Here is a 15,848-nt window from a genome sequence, read left to right as displayed (position 1 = left end):
GGCATCGCGAGTCTCTTCAGAGTTGTCGGCCCCGAGAGAACAAATAAGCCCCCCCTCATTGGCCAGGTTTCCTGTCAGTCTGTCCGCGACGACTCCGAGTGGTGCCTTTTGAAAGCCCTCTAGTCCCGCCTTCTTTTGCGTAATTGGTTTGTTCAAACAGGCCCCCGGACAACTCAGACGTTCATTGGTGAATATAAAAAGCCAGCTACGATTGGCTCCTCGGGACGGAACCTGTGAGAGCGAGTCAGAGATTGGCTTATCTGGTTTGGGCGGGCTACAGGAAGGTTCAATTGCGACTGGAAGGGCTCTTCTAACCGACGAGCGTCTGTGGAGAAGCGGCTAGCTCCGCGGTGGTCTCGAGGGTCCCGCCGGTTTAGTCGCTTGCAGGGTTCTCGAGCCCCTTCACGACCGTCACTATGGAGGTGTCACCATTGCAGGTACAGCTCGCGGAAGGGGCGGGTCGTGGAGGCTCAGCGCTGCCCCGCATCCCTCCGGCTGCCGGTGAAGGGTTGGGCTCCTGGGCTGTGGTCCGTTCGCCGCCGGCTGGGAGCGGGTATTCCGCGTCGGCCCCGGTCTCGTGGGCTCGGAGTGATCGTGAAGTGAATAGCCCCTCTTTATGGTGCTAGTAGTGAAATATTGGCTACGCTGGCTGGCTTCTGGGGTGTTGGGTTCTGTTTTCCTGTCTCTAGGGCCTGTATTCAACTGGCCCGTTTTATTATGGCCCGCGTGTGACTTCAAGCAGCACAGTCAGATACTTTCCTACCCTCCGGTGGAAAATGGGATTGAGGGCGCCTGGGTGGCTCAGTTGGTTAAGCGACTGCCTTCGGCTCAGGTCATGATCCTGGAGTCCCGGGATCGAGTCCCGCATCGGGCTCCCTGCTCGGCAGGGAGTCTGCTTCTCCCTCTGACCCTCCTCCCTCTCATGCTCTCTGTCTCTCATTCTCTCTGTCTCAAATAAATAAATAAAATCTTTAAAAAAAAAAAAAAAAAGAAAGAAAATGGGATTGAATGCCCCTGACCTTGGAAGGTGCAGAGTATGGCACGATGTTCCCAGTGAGGAGCCGGCAGGCCCGACTTGCTCAAAATATGTCCTTCCTGTGTTCAAAACGATTCATAGGATTAAATCGATGGGCTCCCAAACTGCTGCTGACGAGAATCTCTTATGTACCTGGGGCATAGCAGGCACTCAGTAAATATTTGTGGAATGTCTGGAAGAAGTGGGTGTATTTTATTGATGACATCTAAAACATTCAAGGAAAATAGTTCCATGTCACATGCACTTGGATGAGATAATATATGTTTATTCAAACTGACACCTGGGAACTTGGCTGCAGTTAACTTAAATTGCCGTGTTGGTACAAAATGATGTAAACTGCACCAATACCTGGTTAAAGATTGTGATTAGGGCGCCTGGGTGGCTCAGATGGTTAAGCGTCTGCCTTCGGCTCAGGTCATGATCCCGGGATCCTGGGATCGGGTCCCGCATCGGGCTCCCTGCTAGGCGGGGAGCCTGCTTCTCCCTCTGCCTCTGCCTCTCTCTCTCTCTCTCTCTCTGACTCTCATGAATAAATAAATAAAACATTTAAAAAAAAAAAGATTGTGATTACACATCACTATGTGTGATGACACATAGTGCGTAAATCATTACGGTGGGTGTTTTGTTTGTAGTTTTTAATAAACCTCTGATTAAATATCCCTTTTCTACAATTTTCTAAAATTGCTAGCCTGTAAATGAAAATATGCAAATCAGCAAAACAAAGAAAAATGAAGATGCTAAGAAAAGACTGTCTATTGAAAGAATCTATCAAAAGAAAACCCAACTGGAACATATTTTGCTCCGCCCAGACACCTACATTGGCTCTGTGGAATTAGTGACCCAGGTAAAACCAAGTAATTAAATGCAGTTACGAAGTAGTTAAAATGTATACTTTTCCAGGTGAATTTTCTATGTATTCCATGTACTCTGAATGTCACCGGAACTGGCCTAAGCTATCGTATGTATATTGTATTTAATCCAGAAGACTTTATAGTAATGATGATAAAACAATAAATATAAGGTAAAAGTAACTATATTTCTTTGCCTTATTTCTAGCAAATGTGGGTTTACGATGAAGATATTGGCATTAACTATAGGGAAGTCACCTTTGTCCCTGGGTTGTACAAAATCTTTGATGAGATCCTAGGTGAGTAAATTCTTTCACATAAAGATCTACTGGTCAAATCCTTCATAAGAAGTATCATTTCTAGCAAACCCTCTATAACCAGAGCTCCTATCTTTTCAAACAATAGCTGGCAAGGTGAGGCAGTTTACTGGAGTCTAACAAGTTGAATTCTTTCCTAGAAATAGTACTGTGAATAAATGTTAAATTCACGCCTCATTAATACAACTTTTTTCTTTCTATATCTTAGTTTTTTTTAATTTAATTTCTTACCAATGTGTATTTTCTTTCAGTCAATGCTGCAGACAACAAACAAAGGGACCCAAAAATGTCTTGTATTAGAGTCACAATTGACCCGTAAGTCTCTTGCATGGTCTTTTGTTTGTTATAGTTCATTGTTACTGTTAGTTACATTTACTTTGATTTATACTAATGTTGGCCTTTTTAGTAAATGAAATTCTGCAAAAGCACAGAAAAGCAGAATGCTAAAATGAACAATCTATGATACCTACCACCTAGATCCAAGTTATCAATGCTTTGCCATATTTGCTCCATCTATATTTTTTGAGTCCTTTCAAAATAAATTACAGACATATGACACTTCATCCCTAAATTTTTCAGTAAGCATCTCCAATAATTGCTCAGTCTAAGCATTCTGGAGTCTAGAGCTTTTACTTTTTCTCATGATGCTATTCAAATAGTAAACCAGCAGGTGGTGATAGAGAATAATTGGATCCATCATTTCTGGTTATAAATGCTGGGTGTCCCTTTGTGGGTACTCTGGGTGCTTGTTTCACCTTTTTATTAGCCTGATCAGTTATGACATAAATTATGCTTTAGCTTCTTTGGGGGAAGTATGTTAATGATGTACTGAATGCTCCTAAGGGCTTGATACCAAAGTCTAAAAAAATGTTGAGCTAGTTTTAGTCTTTTTTGTAGATAATACTGAGCACTACTTGGAATAAGATCCATAGTGTTTGTCTGGTTATAACTAAACTGTACTATCTTATAAGAATTAACTTAAGGGCGCCTGGGTGGCTCAGTTGGTTAAGCGACTGCCTTCAGCTCAGGTCATGATCCTGGAGTCCCGGGATCGAGTCCCACATCAGGCTCCCTGCTCAGCAGGGAGTCTGCTTCTCCCTCTGACCCTCCTCCCTCTCATGCTCTCTGTCTCTCATTCTCTCTCTCGCAAATAAATAAAAAATTAAAAAAAAATTATAAAAAAAAAAAGAATTAACTTAAAATAACTAAGAAATAAGTCCAAATAAATTTTTAGCATTTTTTTGGCGAGCAGGGAAGTTTACAATTGGTAATGTTTTTCCCTTTCATATTTATTTTGCAATGTGCTTTGTTGGGTGAGAAAGCTAAGGGAGCTAGGACAGTACAGATAGATGATCCTCTGAAAAGTGGTATAATAGGGGCACCTGGGGGGCTCAGTCGGTTAAGTGTCAGACTCTTGATTTCAGCTCAGGTCATGATCTCAGGGTCCTGGGATCGAGCCCCAAGTAGGGCTCCTCCCTCCAAGGAGTCTGCTTGAGGATTCTCTCTCCTTCTCCCTCTGCGCCCCCTCATCCCACTCATGTGCATGCGTTCGCTCACTCGTGCTCAAATAAATAAATCTTAAAAAACAAAACAAAAAAGAAAGCAGTATAAATAACAGTTTCCAAATTTTTCCTTTCCATTGGGCATAAATCATTTCCCTTTGTTTATCCTAACATTTTAAAATTTCATATTTTTTCAACATTATCAGTGTCTGCCCAGGTGTTGGAAAAGGATTAATTTTTTTTTCCCCTCTTGGCTCCTATTTCAGGAGTGTCAGGAACTAAGCATGGTGAGAAAGGTAGTTGATGCTGAATTTCAGAAGATATGTATGAAAAAGAGTCAAAGAAATTGAGACTTGTGAATTTCTGTATTTTAAGAATAATGATATTTAAGTATAAAAAATATCAAGCACTAGTTTACCATTTGTTTAACAATAAAAGTTTCATTCTTCTTTTCTTAGGGAAAACAATTTAATTAGTATATGGAATAATGGGAAAGGTATTCCTGTTGTTGAACACAAAGTTGAGAAGATGTATGTCCCAGCTCTCATCTTTGGACAGCTCTTAACTTCTAGTAACTATGATGATGATGAAAAGAAAGTAACAGGTAGAGTATGGAGGAAAATAACATATTTGTTGCTGAAAACACATCTTTTAAATGACTGTGACATAAAAGTTAAAAATATTGGAATGAATCTCTATAATTGATTAGCATTTCCAGTGATAACAAAGTATTTTAAATTTATTTGCGTAGGTGGTCGAAATGGCTATGGGGCCAAATTGTGTAACATATTCAGTACCAAATTTACTGTGGAAACAGCCAGTAGAGAATACAAGAAAATGTTCAAACAGGCAAGTATAAATAAATATCTTGTGCCTCAATTATAATTGTACTTTAGCAATTTATAACAGCATTAGTGGTTGGTTTAATTTAACGTAATTTATAGGCTATTAAATCATGGAAAACTATTCGTGAACATAATTAGGTTATTTTTTAGGACTTATAAATTTGTGTTTAGTTCTAGTTTGTTGTGAAAAGACTTGAATTTTTTATCTTCCTATTTTTTACTTCCACAGACATGGATGGATAACATGGGGAGAGCTGGTGAGATGGAACTCAAACCCTTTAATGGGGAAGATTATACATGTATTACCTTCCAGCCTGACTTGTCCAAGTTTAAAATGCAAAGCCTAGATAAAGATATTGTTGCACTAATGGTTAGAAGAGCATATGATATTGCTGGATCCTCGAAAGATGTCAAAGTCTTTCTCAATGGAAATAAGCTGCCAGTAAGCATTTTCCAGGGTGTTAAGGGCAATGAGGGACTTGATATGATCATTGTCAGAGGCAAAATTGATTTTTTTTTTTCCTCCCATATATTTTTTTTTTTTACACCACTTCTCAGATATGTTCCTGAAAAGAAAACAGTATGCCACATTTTTTACTTAGCTCTTTTAAACTCACTAAAGAAATGTCTTTCTCAAACAGTCTCCTAAATGAATCCTTTTGTGCCCTTTAATGACCATTCTCTTATGCCCATCAGTGAACATCATTTCATTAGTTTTGAAAAATCCTCATGGTCTATCATTGAATACTTTTTATAACTTTTTTCTAATACCATAACTTTTAATTCCTGTACAGGTAAAAGGATTCCGTAGCTATGTAGATATGTATTTGAAGGATAAGGTAGATGAAACTGGCAATCCACTGAAAATTATCCACGAACAAGTAAACTCCAGGTGGGAAGTATGCTTAACAATGAGTGAAAAAGGCTTTCAGCAAATTAGCTTTGTCAACAGCATTGCTACTTCCAAGGTAATTTTATTTTTGTATTAATCATGATTTATCTTTACATAGAAGTGTTACTGTTTTTCATAAATAAAATGAGCTTGAATATTTGGCTGCCCTGGCATAAAGAAAGCTAAATTACATTTTTTAGTATTTGATCATTATTATAATTTTGAGGATCCTGAGCTTTACAATTTGTTATTTTTCCCCATTAGGGTGGCAGACATGTTGATTATGTAGCTGATCAGATTGTGACTAAACTTGTTGATGTTGTGAAGAAGAAGAACAAGGGTGGTGTTGCAGTAAAAGCACATCAGGTATGGTATTTTAGCACAGTTTTCTTTTTCTAAAGTCAAGGAAGAAGAGAAAGGCTATAAATAAAGCATAAGTTTTTAGCTATGTAATATCAACCTTTCCTGCAGGTGAAAAATCACATGTGGATTTTTGTGAATGCCTTAATTGAAAACCCAACCTTTGACTCTCAGACAAAAGAAAACATGACTTTACAAGTCAAGAGCTTTGGATCGACATGCCAATTAAGTGAAAAATTCATCAAAGCTGTGAGTACTGGGGCACCTGGGTAGTTCAGTCGGTTGGGCGTCTGCCTCCGGCTCAGGTCAGGATCCCAGAGTCCCGGGATTGAGCCCCTCAGCGGGGGATCTGCTTCTCCCTCTCCCTCTACTCCTCCCCTGCTCATGCTCACTCATTCTCTCTCGCTTGCTCACTCTCTCAAATAAATAAAATCTTTTTAAAAAAAGTTGTAAATACTTACAGGGAAATAAGAAATAGAAGCACCTTGCTTTATTGTCCATTGCCCTTCTCTGCTCCGCAAAAACCAAGATTCATCCTACATGTCTTCTGCCTCTGAAAAGGAAATAAATAGCTTTCACGAGGGGCACTTGGGTGGCTCAGGCGGTTAAGCATCTGCCTTCAGCTCAGGTCATGATCCCAGGGTCCTGGGATCGAGTTCCGCATCGGTCTCCCTGCTCAGCAGGGAATCTGCTTCTCCCTCTACTCCTCCCCACTGCTCGTGATCTCTCTCTCTCTTATGCTCTCTCTCTCTCTCAAATAAATAAAATCTTTGAAAAAAAAAAAAAAGAAATAGCTTTTCACCTCACTGGACTTACTACAGCCAATTACCATCCATATGCCTGTATTTCCCCATTACCTTGTCACCATTCAGTCCATTTCACTGCTTACTAAACATTGCCTGAAGTTGGCTCCCAGTCGACACATCCAAAACTGAATTAGTTCTTTCCATACTCACCTCTACACAAGGAGCTTCTCCACACCGCAAAAACAAAACTATTTCCTGTCTTAGTAAAAGGCCCCAACCAACCACTAGGTTGCATAAACAAACCTGGGAGCCTTCTCTTTACCCCATGCCTCCTCTAATCCAATCAGTAAAATTCATCTTTTGGATACCTCAGTAGCCTCTCACTGTCATCTCTTTTCTATATTACTGTAACGATTCTTAATGTTCATAACATTTCAGTCCTTTCTTTGCAATGCTCTTGAGTAATCTTTTTGTCTTAAAGCACATGTTTTTGTCTTCATTCTCTTTTGAAGTCTTTTGGTAACTTCCACTCTTAGAAAAAGTCCAGGGGCGCCTGGCTGACTCAGTCGGTGGAGTATGTGACTCTTGATCTCAGGGTTGTAAGTTTGAGCCCCATGTTGGGTATAGAGATTACTTAAAAATAAATCTTTAAAAAAAAATAAATGACTCGGGCGGCGCCTAGGTGGCTCAGGTGGTTAAGCATCTGACTTGTGATTTTTGTCTTAGGTCATGATCTCATGGGTTGTGAGATGGAGCTGCACTAGAGCTGCATGTTGGGCTCTGCTCATGGGGGAGTCTGCTTAGTCCCTCTCCTTTTGCCCCTCCCCCCACTGTACACACTCTTTCTCTGTCTCTCTCAAATAAATCTTTAAAAATTAAAAAAAAAAAAAAAAGTTTTGGGTGCCTTGGTGGCTCAGGCAGTTAAGCATCTACCTTTGCCTCAGGTCATGATCCCAGGGTCCTGGGATTGGGTCCCACATAGGGCTCCCTGCTCAGTGGGGAGCCTGCTTCTCCCTCTGCCTCTGCTGTTCTCCCTGCTTATGCTCTCTTACTCTCTGCCAAATAAATAAATAAAATCTTTAAAAAAAAGAAAAATGTTTTAAGTCCAAATTCTTTTTTTTTTTTTTTTTTTTTAAGATTTTTATTTATTTGACAGACACAGCGAGAGAGGGAACACAAGCAGGGGGAGTGGGAGAGGGAGAGAAGCAGGCTTCCTGCCAAGCAGTGAGCTGGACGCGGGGCTCGATCCCAGGACGCCGGGATCACGACCTGAGCAGAAGGCAGACGCTTAACGACTGAGCCACCCAGGCGCCCCAAGTCCAAATTCTTTAATGTGGCCTACAAGACCCTGCCATCTCCAACCTCATCTCAGTACCACTTTTTCCTGTGTTGTCTAAGCTTCAGTCCTACTGCCTTCAAATTACTCAGAAGCATTAGTACTCTTCCCCCTCCTTAGAGCTTTTCCACTTGGTAATCCTTCTGCCTGAAATGCTTCTCACATAGCTAGCTACTTTAGATCTTCAATGTCATTTCCTCAGGAAAGCCTTTACCTTCTACCCTTCTCCCTGGACATACGTTATTAGATGTAGCATACTTTTATCCATAACACTCATCACACTCGGAATTTCTCATTTTATTTCCATCTTCCTTATTGTTATCTTAAAGTCCATGAGGACAACGACCATGACCAATTTGTTTTAACCACTAAATCTCCAACATGGATCTCAGTGCCTAGCACAACGTAAATATGTAGTTAGTGAATATTTACTGAATGAATGAACTCAAGGGAACCAGTTCCCTCAGTTATGATAACCTAAGACAGGAAGACATGTCATCCTCACACTCAGTCTGAAAATTATTTTTTTTTTACCTCCTTTAAAACTTTGAATTATTTTTATAGGAGCTCATTTGTATTCTAGATGCTTCTTCCCTAACATGAATCTTCTCATTTTCAGGCAACTGGCTGTGGTATTGTGGAAAGCATACTAAACTGGGTGAAGTTTAAGGCCCAAGTCCAATTAAACAAGAAGTGTTCAGCTGTAAAACATAACAGAATCAAGGGAATTCCCAAACTCGATGATGCCAATGATGCAGGTACACATTTAATAATGCTTCTAAACTTTAAATCTTGTGGTTCAGGTATTTGTTTTATTCATTAACAGCATACCGTGGATACTTCCCACTCAACATGTAATATTCAACAGAATGTTTTTATATGGTTAAGAATCAACCAATTCCCTGTTATTGAACATTTAGATCATTTCTAATTTTGGCTGTTACAGTAATGTTGAGATGACTATTAAGAGTATAAAATAAGAATTTGTAGTGATCTAGGGTGCCTGGGTGACTCAGTCGGTTAAATGTCTGACTCATAATCTCACCTCAGGTCTTGATCTTGAGTCGTGAGTTCAAGCCTTGCATTGGGCTCCATGCTGGGTGTGGAGCCTACTTTAAAAAAAAGAAAAAAAGAATATGTAGTGATCTATTACTTAATGTAGGGGAGGAAAAAATTTTCCTTAACCCTTTTAGTTCCTGTCTGGGTCTGAAAATGAAACTGACAAAGACAGGTTAAATGATGAAAAACATACAAATTTATTTAATATAAACTTTACTTGACACAGGAGTTTTCATAGGGAAATGAAGACCCAAAGAAGTGTTAAACCTGAGCGTTTTTTGTCAGGTGTGAGGAAGAGTGGAAAGATATGATAAGGGCAGAGTATGAACTAAGTATAGTAAACTGGGGGAAGCTCAGTGAGGCCTGTTCATTCACATTCTTTTCAGTGTCACCCTGAGAGATAAGAATGTTCCCTTCCTCTGTGGTATATGGAGGGCACTTCTCACATGAGGGCCTCGTGACCTGCTTCACGGTAGAAAGTTGGGGAATGAGGTCAGAGAGAACTTGCTTCTAGCATTTTCTCAAACTCCTTCAGCTTAAAATATTCAATATGCCAAGTGCCCTGTTTTGGGGTAGTGTGTTCTAAACCCCATCACTAACAAAAATTTTTTTTTTTTTTTAAAGATTTTATTTATTTATTTGAGAGAGAGAGCACATGAGAGTGGGGAGGGTTGGGAGGGTCAGAGGGAGAAGCAGACTCCCTGCCGAGCAGGGAGCCCGATGCGGGACTCGATCCAGGGACTCCAGGATCATGACCTGAGTCGAAGGCAGTCGCTTAACCAACTGAGCCACCCAGGCGCCCAACAAAATTTTTTTTTTAAGATTTTATTTATTTATTTGAGAGAGAGAGCTATCACGAGCAGGGGCGAAGGGTAGAGAGAGAAGCAGACTCTCGCTGATCAGGGAGCCCGATGCGGGACTCAATCCCAGGACCCTGGGATCATGACCTGAGCTGAAGGCAGATACTTAACCAACTGAGCCACCCAGGCACCCACTAACAAATATTTTTAACATAATATGATCAAATGAGTGTTCAGCAACAGTATAAATGTCACAAGAAATTAGCATAAGAGAGGTGCCTGGCTGGCTTAGTCATTGGAATATGTAACTCTTGGTCTCAGGGTTGTGAGTTCAGGCCCCATGTTGGGTGTGGAGATAAAGTCTTTTCAAAAAAAAATAGTCTAAGAGGGCGCCTGGGTGGCTCAGTCATTAAGCGTCTGCCTTCGGCTCAGGTCATGATCCCGGGGTCCCGGGAATGAGTCCCACATCGGGCTCCCTGCTCGGCGGGAAGCCTGCTTCTCCCTCTCCCACTCCCCCTGCTTGTGTTCCTGCTCTCGCTATCTCTCTCTCTGTCAAATAAATAAAAAATCTAAAAAAAAAATAGTCTAAGAAACTAGGATTTTTTTTTTTTACTATGAACATTAGTTCTAATATCTATTAGTGTTTTTATCACAAAACTATTGATAGCACGTCTGAGTTGAGGTTGAACTAAATGTGCCAATATTAATTTGTGTATTTTTATTTTAGGGGGTCGAAACTCCAATGAGTGTACACTTATCCTGACTGAGGGAGACTCAGCTAAAACTTTGGCTGTTTCAGGCCTTGGTGTAGTTGGGAGAGACAAATATGGGGTTTTCCCACTTAGAGGAAAAATACTCAATGTTCGAGAAGCTTCTCATAAACAGGTAGAACCATCTTTAAAATCTAAATCCAGTTTTATAATGCAGGATTTCATGCTTGTATTTCATTCCCTTCACTGGGCATTATGAAATAAGTTTTAGTTTATTGTTCTTATTTTAAGAAATTGGGTACATTGTAGCATATCTTAACAGATCTTTCTGACTAAAATATAGGCTAATAATAACTGAAAATACTGGAGCTCAAGAAAACCCAAACAACGTATACTCTGCTATTTCTTTTCAAATTTATAAACAAAACATTACCTTTTTTAGTATATGTCTATTTCAGATCATGGAAAATGCCGAAATTAACAATATCATCAAGATTGTGGGTCTTCAGTACAAGAAAAACTATGAAGATGAAGATTCATTGAAGACTCTTCGTTACGGAAAGATAATGATTATGACAGATCAGGTCAGATTTGCTTTCAAATATTTTAGATTGTTACACTAAATTAAATATGTTTTAATTGTTGCATTTCCTGCTGTGGAAGGAAATTACTTAACTTGGAGCTTTATTCATCACATGTGTGTTACATATATAGGTTAAGTGAGTGGATTTAAATAGCCTTTTTCTTTTTTTTAATCCCCATAGAAAAATTTTAGAGAAATTACCAGTAGGTCAATCATAATTTTTTTTTTTTAGTTTCAAAATAATTCTTTTGTGTTTTGGCTTTCCACATATTTCTAGGACCAAGATGGTTCCCATATCAAAGGCCTGCTGATTAATTTTATCCATCACAACTGGCCCTCTCTTCTACGGCATCGTTTTCTGGAAGAATTTATCACTCCCATTGTAAAGGTATATTAACTTCTAAATTACCATAATGGATATTTTAAGGCCCTTACTCAACGTTTTATACACATACAACCCCAGTGTTATATGGTATACAGGGGACTCAGCAGTGTGCAAAACCACAGCAACATATTCTTTACCACAGGTGTCTAAAAACAAACAAGAAATGGCATTCTATAGCCTTCCTGAATTTGAAGAATGGAAGAGTTCTACTCCAAATCATAAAAAATGGAAAGTCAAGTACTACAAAGGTTTGTAAGGAAACCCATATAGAACTTCTCATTTTGTTATATACCATTGTACAAGATTATATGGAGTAACTTGATATTCTTGGTTGTGTAGGTTTGGGCACCAGCACATCAAAAGAAGCTAAAGAATACTTTGCAGATATGAAAAGACATCGTATTCAATTCAAATATTCTGGTCCTGAAGATGATGCTGCCATCAGCCTGGTCAGTTTGAGTTCTGTTTCATACATACATTCTAGTTTTGTAAGTCACTACTTTAGCTAGTCAATTGAAACATAAATTTTTATATAATAGAATGTTTTATAGAATATAGAATGTTTTTAGTAAGCATGTCCTAGAGAAAGGGACATGTTTTAGGAAACTGAGTTTATTTTTGTTTAGTTTTTATACAAGAGATTTTGGGAGATTGTTCATACCAGTGACATCTTTTTTATCTCTAATGTGTAGGCCTTTAGCAAGAAACAGATCGATGATCGAAAGGAATGGTTAACTCATTTCATGGAGGATAGAAGGCAACGGAAGTTACTTGGCCTTCCTGAGGTAAAAGTCTTATATATCTGGGCACCTGGGTGGCTCAGTCGGGCATGTCCAACTCTTGATTTTGGCTCAGGTTGTGATCTCAGGGTCATGAAATCGAGCCCCGCATGGGGCTCTGTGCTAGGAGCCTGCTTGGGATTCTCCCCACCCCCGCTCACGTGCTTGCTCGCTCGCTCTCTCAATCTAAAAAAAAAAAATCTTATATATCTTACAACACAATGACTAATTGCTTCAGTAAAAAATTTAATAATAGATAATTATATATGAATGTGCTTATCTAGACTGCTGCATAAATGTATGGGGACTGAAAAATTAAAAAGGCAATGCAGTTTTTCCTAATTGTGCAGCAATTAAATTTGCTTTATCTTTAAAACCTGTAAAATACTTTGGGCGCCTGGGTGGCTCAGTTGGTTAAGCAACTGCCTTCGGCTCAGGTCATGATCCTGGAGTCCCGGGATCGAGTCCCACATCGGGCTCCCTGCTCGGCGAGGAGCCTGCTTCTCCCTCTGACCCTGCCCCCTCTCATGTACTCTCTCTCATTCTCACTCTCTCAAATGAATAAATAAATTAAAAAAAAAAAAAAAACCTGTAAAATACTTCTACATAATTCTTTATCTTTGAGGGACTTAAGAATTATCATAGAATTGATATGCTGAAAGATTTCTTTATTTTTGATGTTAAGCATTGTTAAGATCAATTATCTTTTTTAAACTAGATCATGTAATAACTCTCTTTGGTCCCTCAGGATTACTTGTATGGACAAACTACCACATATCTGACATACAATGACTTCATAAATAAGGAACTTATCCTGTTCTCAAATTCTGATAACGAGAGATCTATCCCATCTATGGTGGATGGTAAGTTCCAATATGTTAGCCTGTTTTTATCGTACACAGAAATCAATGTCCATAAATGGTTAGGTTGAGTATACTAATATTTGTACTTCTTTCATTTTGAAGGCTTGAAACCAGGTCAAAGAAAGGTTTTGTTTACCTGTTTCAAACGGAACGACAAGCGAGAGGTGAAAGTTGCCCAGTTAGCTGGGTCAGTGGCTGAGATGTCCTCTTATCATCATGGTGAGGTAAACACACAATCCATAATGTTTCCAGAAAGCATTATAGCAATGATACCTGCAAAATTATTTTCCAAACACTTAGAGTACTTGGTGAGATGAACACTTGTTCATCCATAGTAGAGGCAATTTGGTGAAGTCTGGTAAAATCTGTCAAACTATAAATGTGCTTATCCTTTAACCTAACAAATCTATTTCTAAAAATAATATTCTGGTAAGGAGACTCATAAGTCTGTAAGGATCTATGTTCAAAGATATTTAGTGATGTTTAATATACCTTTGTGATGCTAAAATTTAGACATTAAAAATGTCCATCAACTGGAAAATTGTTGTTGATTGTGACACATCTATGCCTGGAATCAATTATATAACTGAAGTAAATCTGTGTGTACTAACATTGAGAATATCCATAGTCCATTGTCAGTGGGGAGAAAAAGAGCCAGACCAGTACTTAAAGCAAAATGCCTAGAAGGGTGTGCTCCAGGTTGTTAACTTTGGTTAAATCTGTCAATTAAAAAGGACAACTTGCCAATTTTTTGTATTTCTGAGTTGTTTGATTTTATACAAACATATATTCCTTTTTTATTTTTTGATTAAATTGCTTTTTTGCATTCATTTTATTTTAAAGAACTAGATTGCCTATAGATTTCTAGAGCTTTAAATGTAATGATCGTCTTGCTTGTTGCTTTCAATCAAAACATAGGCATTTAGTAAATGTTCACACAACAAACATTTGTCGAATGCTTACCATGTACCAGGTATATAAAAACAAGTGTGTTCCTTACTCAAGGTATGATCACAGTTTAATCAGCCAACACACACACACACACTATAGAATAAAGTGATACATGCTAGAATAGAAATGAGTGAAGTGTCGGGATGCCTGGGTTGCTTAGTCGGTTAAGCGTCTGCCTTCAGCTCTGGTCATGACCCCAGCGTCCTGGGATTGAGTCCCACATGGGACTCCTTGCTCAGCAGGGAGCCTGCTTCTCCCTCTGCCTGATGCTTCCCCCTGCTGTGTGCTCTCTAGCGCTCTCTCTCACTCTGACAATTAAATAAATAAATAATCTTTAAAAAAAAAAAAAAAGAAATGAGCAAAGTGTTATAACACAAAGAGGAAATATTTCATTCTGCTGAGGTGAAGAGAAGAGCTATGCCTTCAAGGTTGAATAGGACTTGATAGAAATTATTGGAAGGCAAGACCCCTGAACTTGGAGCCAGAAGTCTTGAGTTTAGGTACATCTGCCATGTAATTATCTGGGAAGAGGCAATAAACATCTATATCATAAAACCTTATAGGATTATAGTGAGGCTTAGTCATAATAATGGACATATATTATTAGAAGCCTACAGATCAGATTAACAAATCATTTTTCACCCCCAGATGTCACTAATGATGACCATTATCAATTTGGCTCAGAATTTTGTGGGTAGCAATAATCTGAACCTCTTGCAGCCCATTGGTCAGTTTGGTACTAGGCTGCATGGTGGCAAGGATTCTGCTAGTCCTCGATACATCTTCACAATGCTCAGGTGGGTATAACTTCAATTTCTAGTGAGTTCATCAAAAACTAATAAGGTACTATATGCTGGCTAACTGAACATAATTAAAAAAAATATATTCAACTTTTAAAAAAAATTTCTAGTGAATTGCCATTTCCAATTTTGAACTAGTGTGACATTTAGTTGACAAAAAATATAAAAATTCAGTTAATCAGAAAATGTACTTTTGATGTAGATGCTTACAGTATTAACTTTTTAAAAACTAGCTCACTTAAGTTTAATTTTGCTACTCCTTACAAGAAGCAGAAAGTCTAAAGTCTATTTTAGTTTGATAGCCGTGCCTGAATTTCTTAAAAGTATTGTTTCCTTGCCAAACTAAATGTTTTTACTTCCATTAATTATATTTTCTTCACTTCCATCGTGCAGAGCAGTGTTTCCCAACCAGGGTAGATTTTGCACCACCACCCCATCTCCCAGGAGACGTAGTAATGTCTGGAAACATTTTCAGTTGTCGTGACTAGGGGAGCTGTGCTACATCTAGAGGGCAGCAACCAGAGCTACTGCTAAATACCCTACAATGCTAAATCCCTCATAACAAAGGATTATCTGACCCAAAATATCAATAATGCCCAGGTTGAGAAACCCTGCTGTAGACTTGGGGTCAGAGTAAAGAAGAGCTTAATTCTTCCTAAATACCACAGTTGAAATTTTACTCTTTATAAGTCTATGGAAAGTACATTATGAATGGTCAATTTTCTACTCTCATTTTATTCAACCTTTCAGCAGCATTAGCTAATCACTTCATCTTCCTTGAAACTCTTATTTGTCCTCCAAGATACCAGACTGTTGGCTTTCTTCCTTATTTGTCATCTATGCTGGGTCCTTCTCATCTTTCCAGCCTCTAACTACTGGCCTGCCCCAAAGCTCCTTCATTAGTTCTCTTTCCACTAGCCACATTCACTTGCCATCCGTAGATGATTACCCATCCATCTAGTTTCAACAGCTCCAACCCTGAATCTCATAGCTGACTACCCTCTCAATATTTACTGAGGCACCCCATTTATCTAAA

At 39.0% G+C, this 15,848-nt stretch overlaps 1 protein-coding gene across 1 annotated transcript in view; it reads left to right on the top strand.

Annotated features, from left to right (window-relative positions):
- Positions 1 to 301: 301 nt before the first annotated feature.
- The window catches only part of TOP2A (DNA topoisomerase II alpha), a 29,848-nt gene continuing 14,301 nt past the window's right edge, over positions 302 to 15,848 (top strand). The window contains exons 1-20 of the mRNA XM_035027067.1: positions 302 to 437; positions 1,725 to 1,880; positions 2,093 to 2,183; positions 2,453 to 2,516; positions 4,162 to 4,307; positions 4,455 to 4,552; positions 4,778 to 4,990; positions 5,343 to 5,516; positions 5,705 to 5,806; positions 5,912 to 6,049; positions 8,502 to 8,640; positions 10,469 to 10,626; positions 10,910 to 11,035; positions 11,312 to 11,422; positions 11,562 to 11,667; positions 11,759 to 11,868; positions 12,112 to 12,204; positions 12,947 to 13,061; positions 13,164 to 13,285; positions 14,661 to 14,809. Coding sequence (XP_034882958.1) covers positions 417 to 437; positions 1,725 to 1,880; positions 2,093 to 2,183; positions 2,453 to 2,516; positions 4,162 to 4,307; positions 4,455 to 4,552; positions 4,778 to 4,990; positions 5,343 to 5,516; positions 5,705 to 5,806; positions 5,912 to 6,049; positions 8,502 to 8,640; positions 10,469 to 10,626; positions 10,910 to 11,035; positions 11,312 to 11,422; positions 11,562 to 11,667; positions 11,759 to 11,868; positions 12,112 to 12,204; positions 12,947 to 13,061; positions 13,164 to 13,285; positions 14,661 to 14,809 — 2,432 coding nt within the window. The 5' untranslated portion in view covers positions 302 to 416. The remainder of the gene's footprint in view (positions 438 to 1,724; positions 1,881 to 2,092; positions 2,184 to 2,452; positions 2,517 to 4,161; positions 4,308 to 4,454; positions 4,553 to 4,777; positions 4,991 to 5,342; positions 5,517 to 5,704; positions 5,807 to 5,911; positions 6,050 to 8,501; positions 8,641 to 10,468; positions 10,627 to 10,909; positions 11,036 to 11,311; positions 11,423 to 11,561; positions 11,668 to 11,758; positions 11,869 to 12,111; positions 12,205 to 12,946; positions 13,062 to 13,163; positions 13,286 to 14,660; positions 14,810 to 15,848) is intronic.

Source organism: Mirounga leonina, unplaced genomic scaffold, assembly GCF_011800145.1.
Source record: "Mirounga leonina isolate KUSES-001 unplaced genomic scaffold, KU_Mleo_1.0 Mir_200, whole genome shotgun sequence".
In the NCBI taxonomy this organism is placed as follows: domain Eukaryota; kingdom Metazoa; phylum Chordata; class Mammalia; order Carnivora; family Phocidae; genus Mirounga; species Mirounga leonina.
The sequence above is the reverse complement of the archived record's forward strand: the minus strand, read 5'-3'. Positions and strand labels throughout refer to the sequence as shown.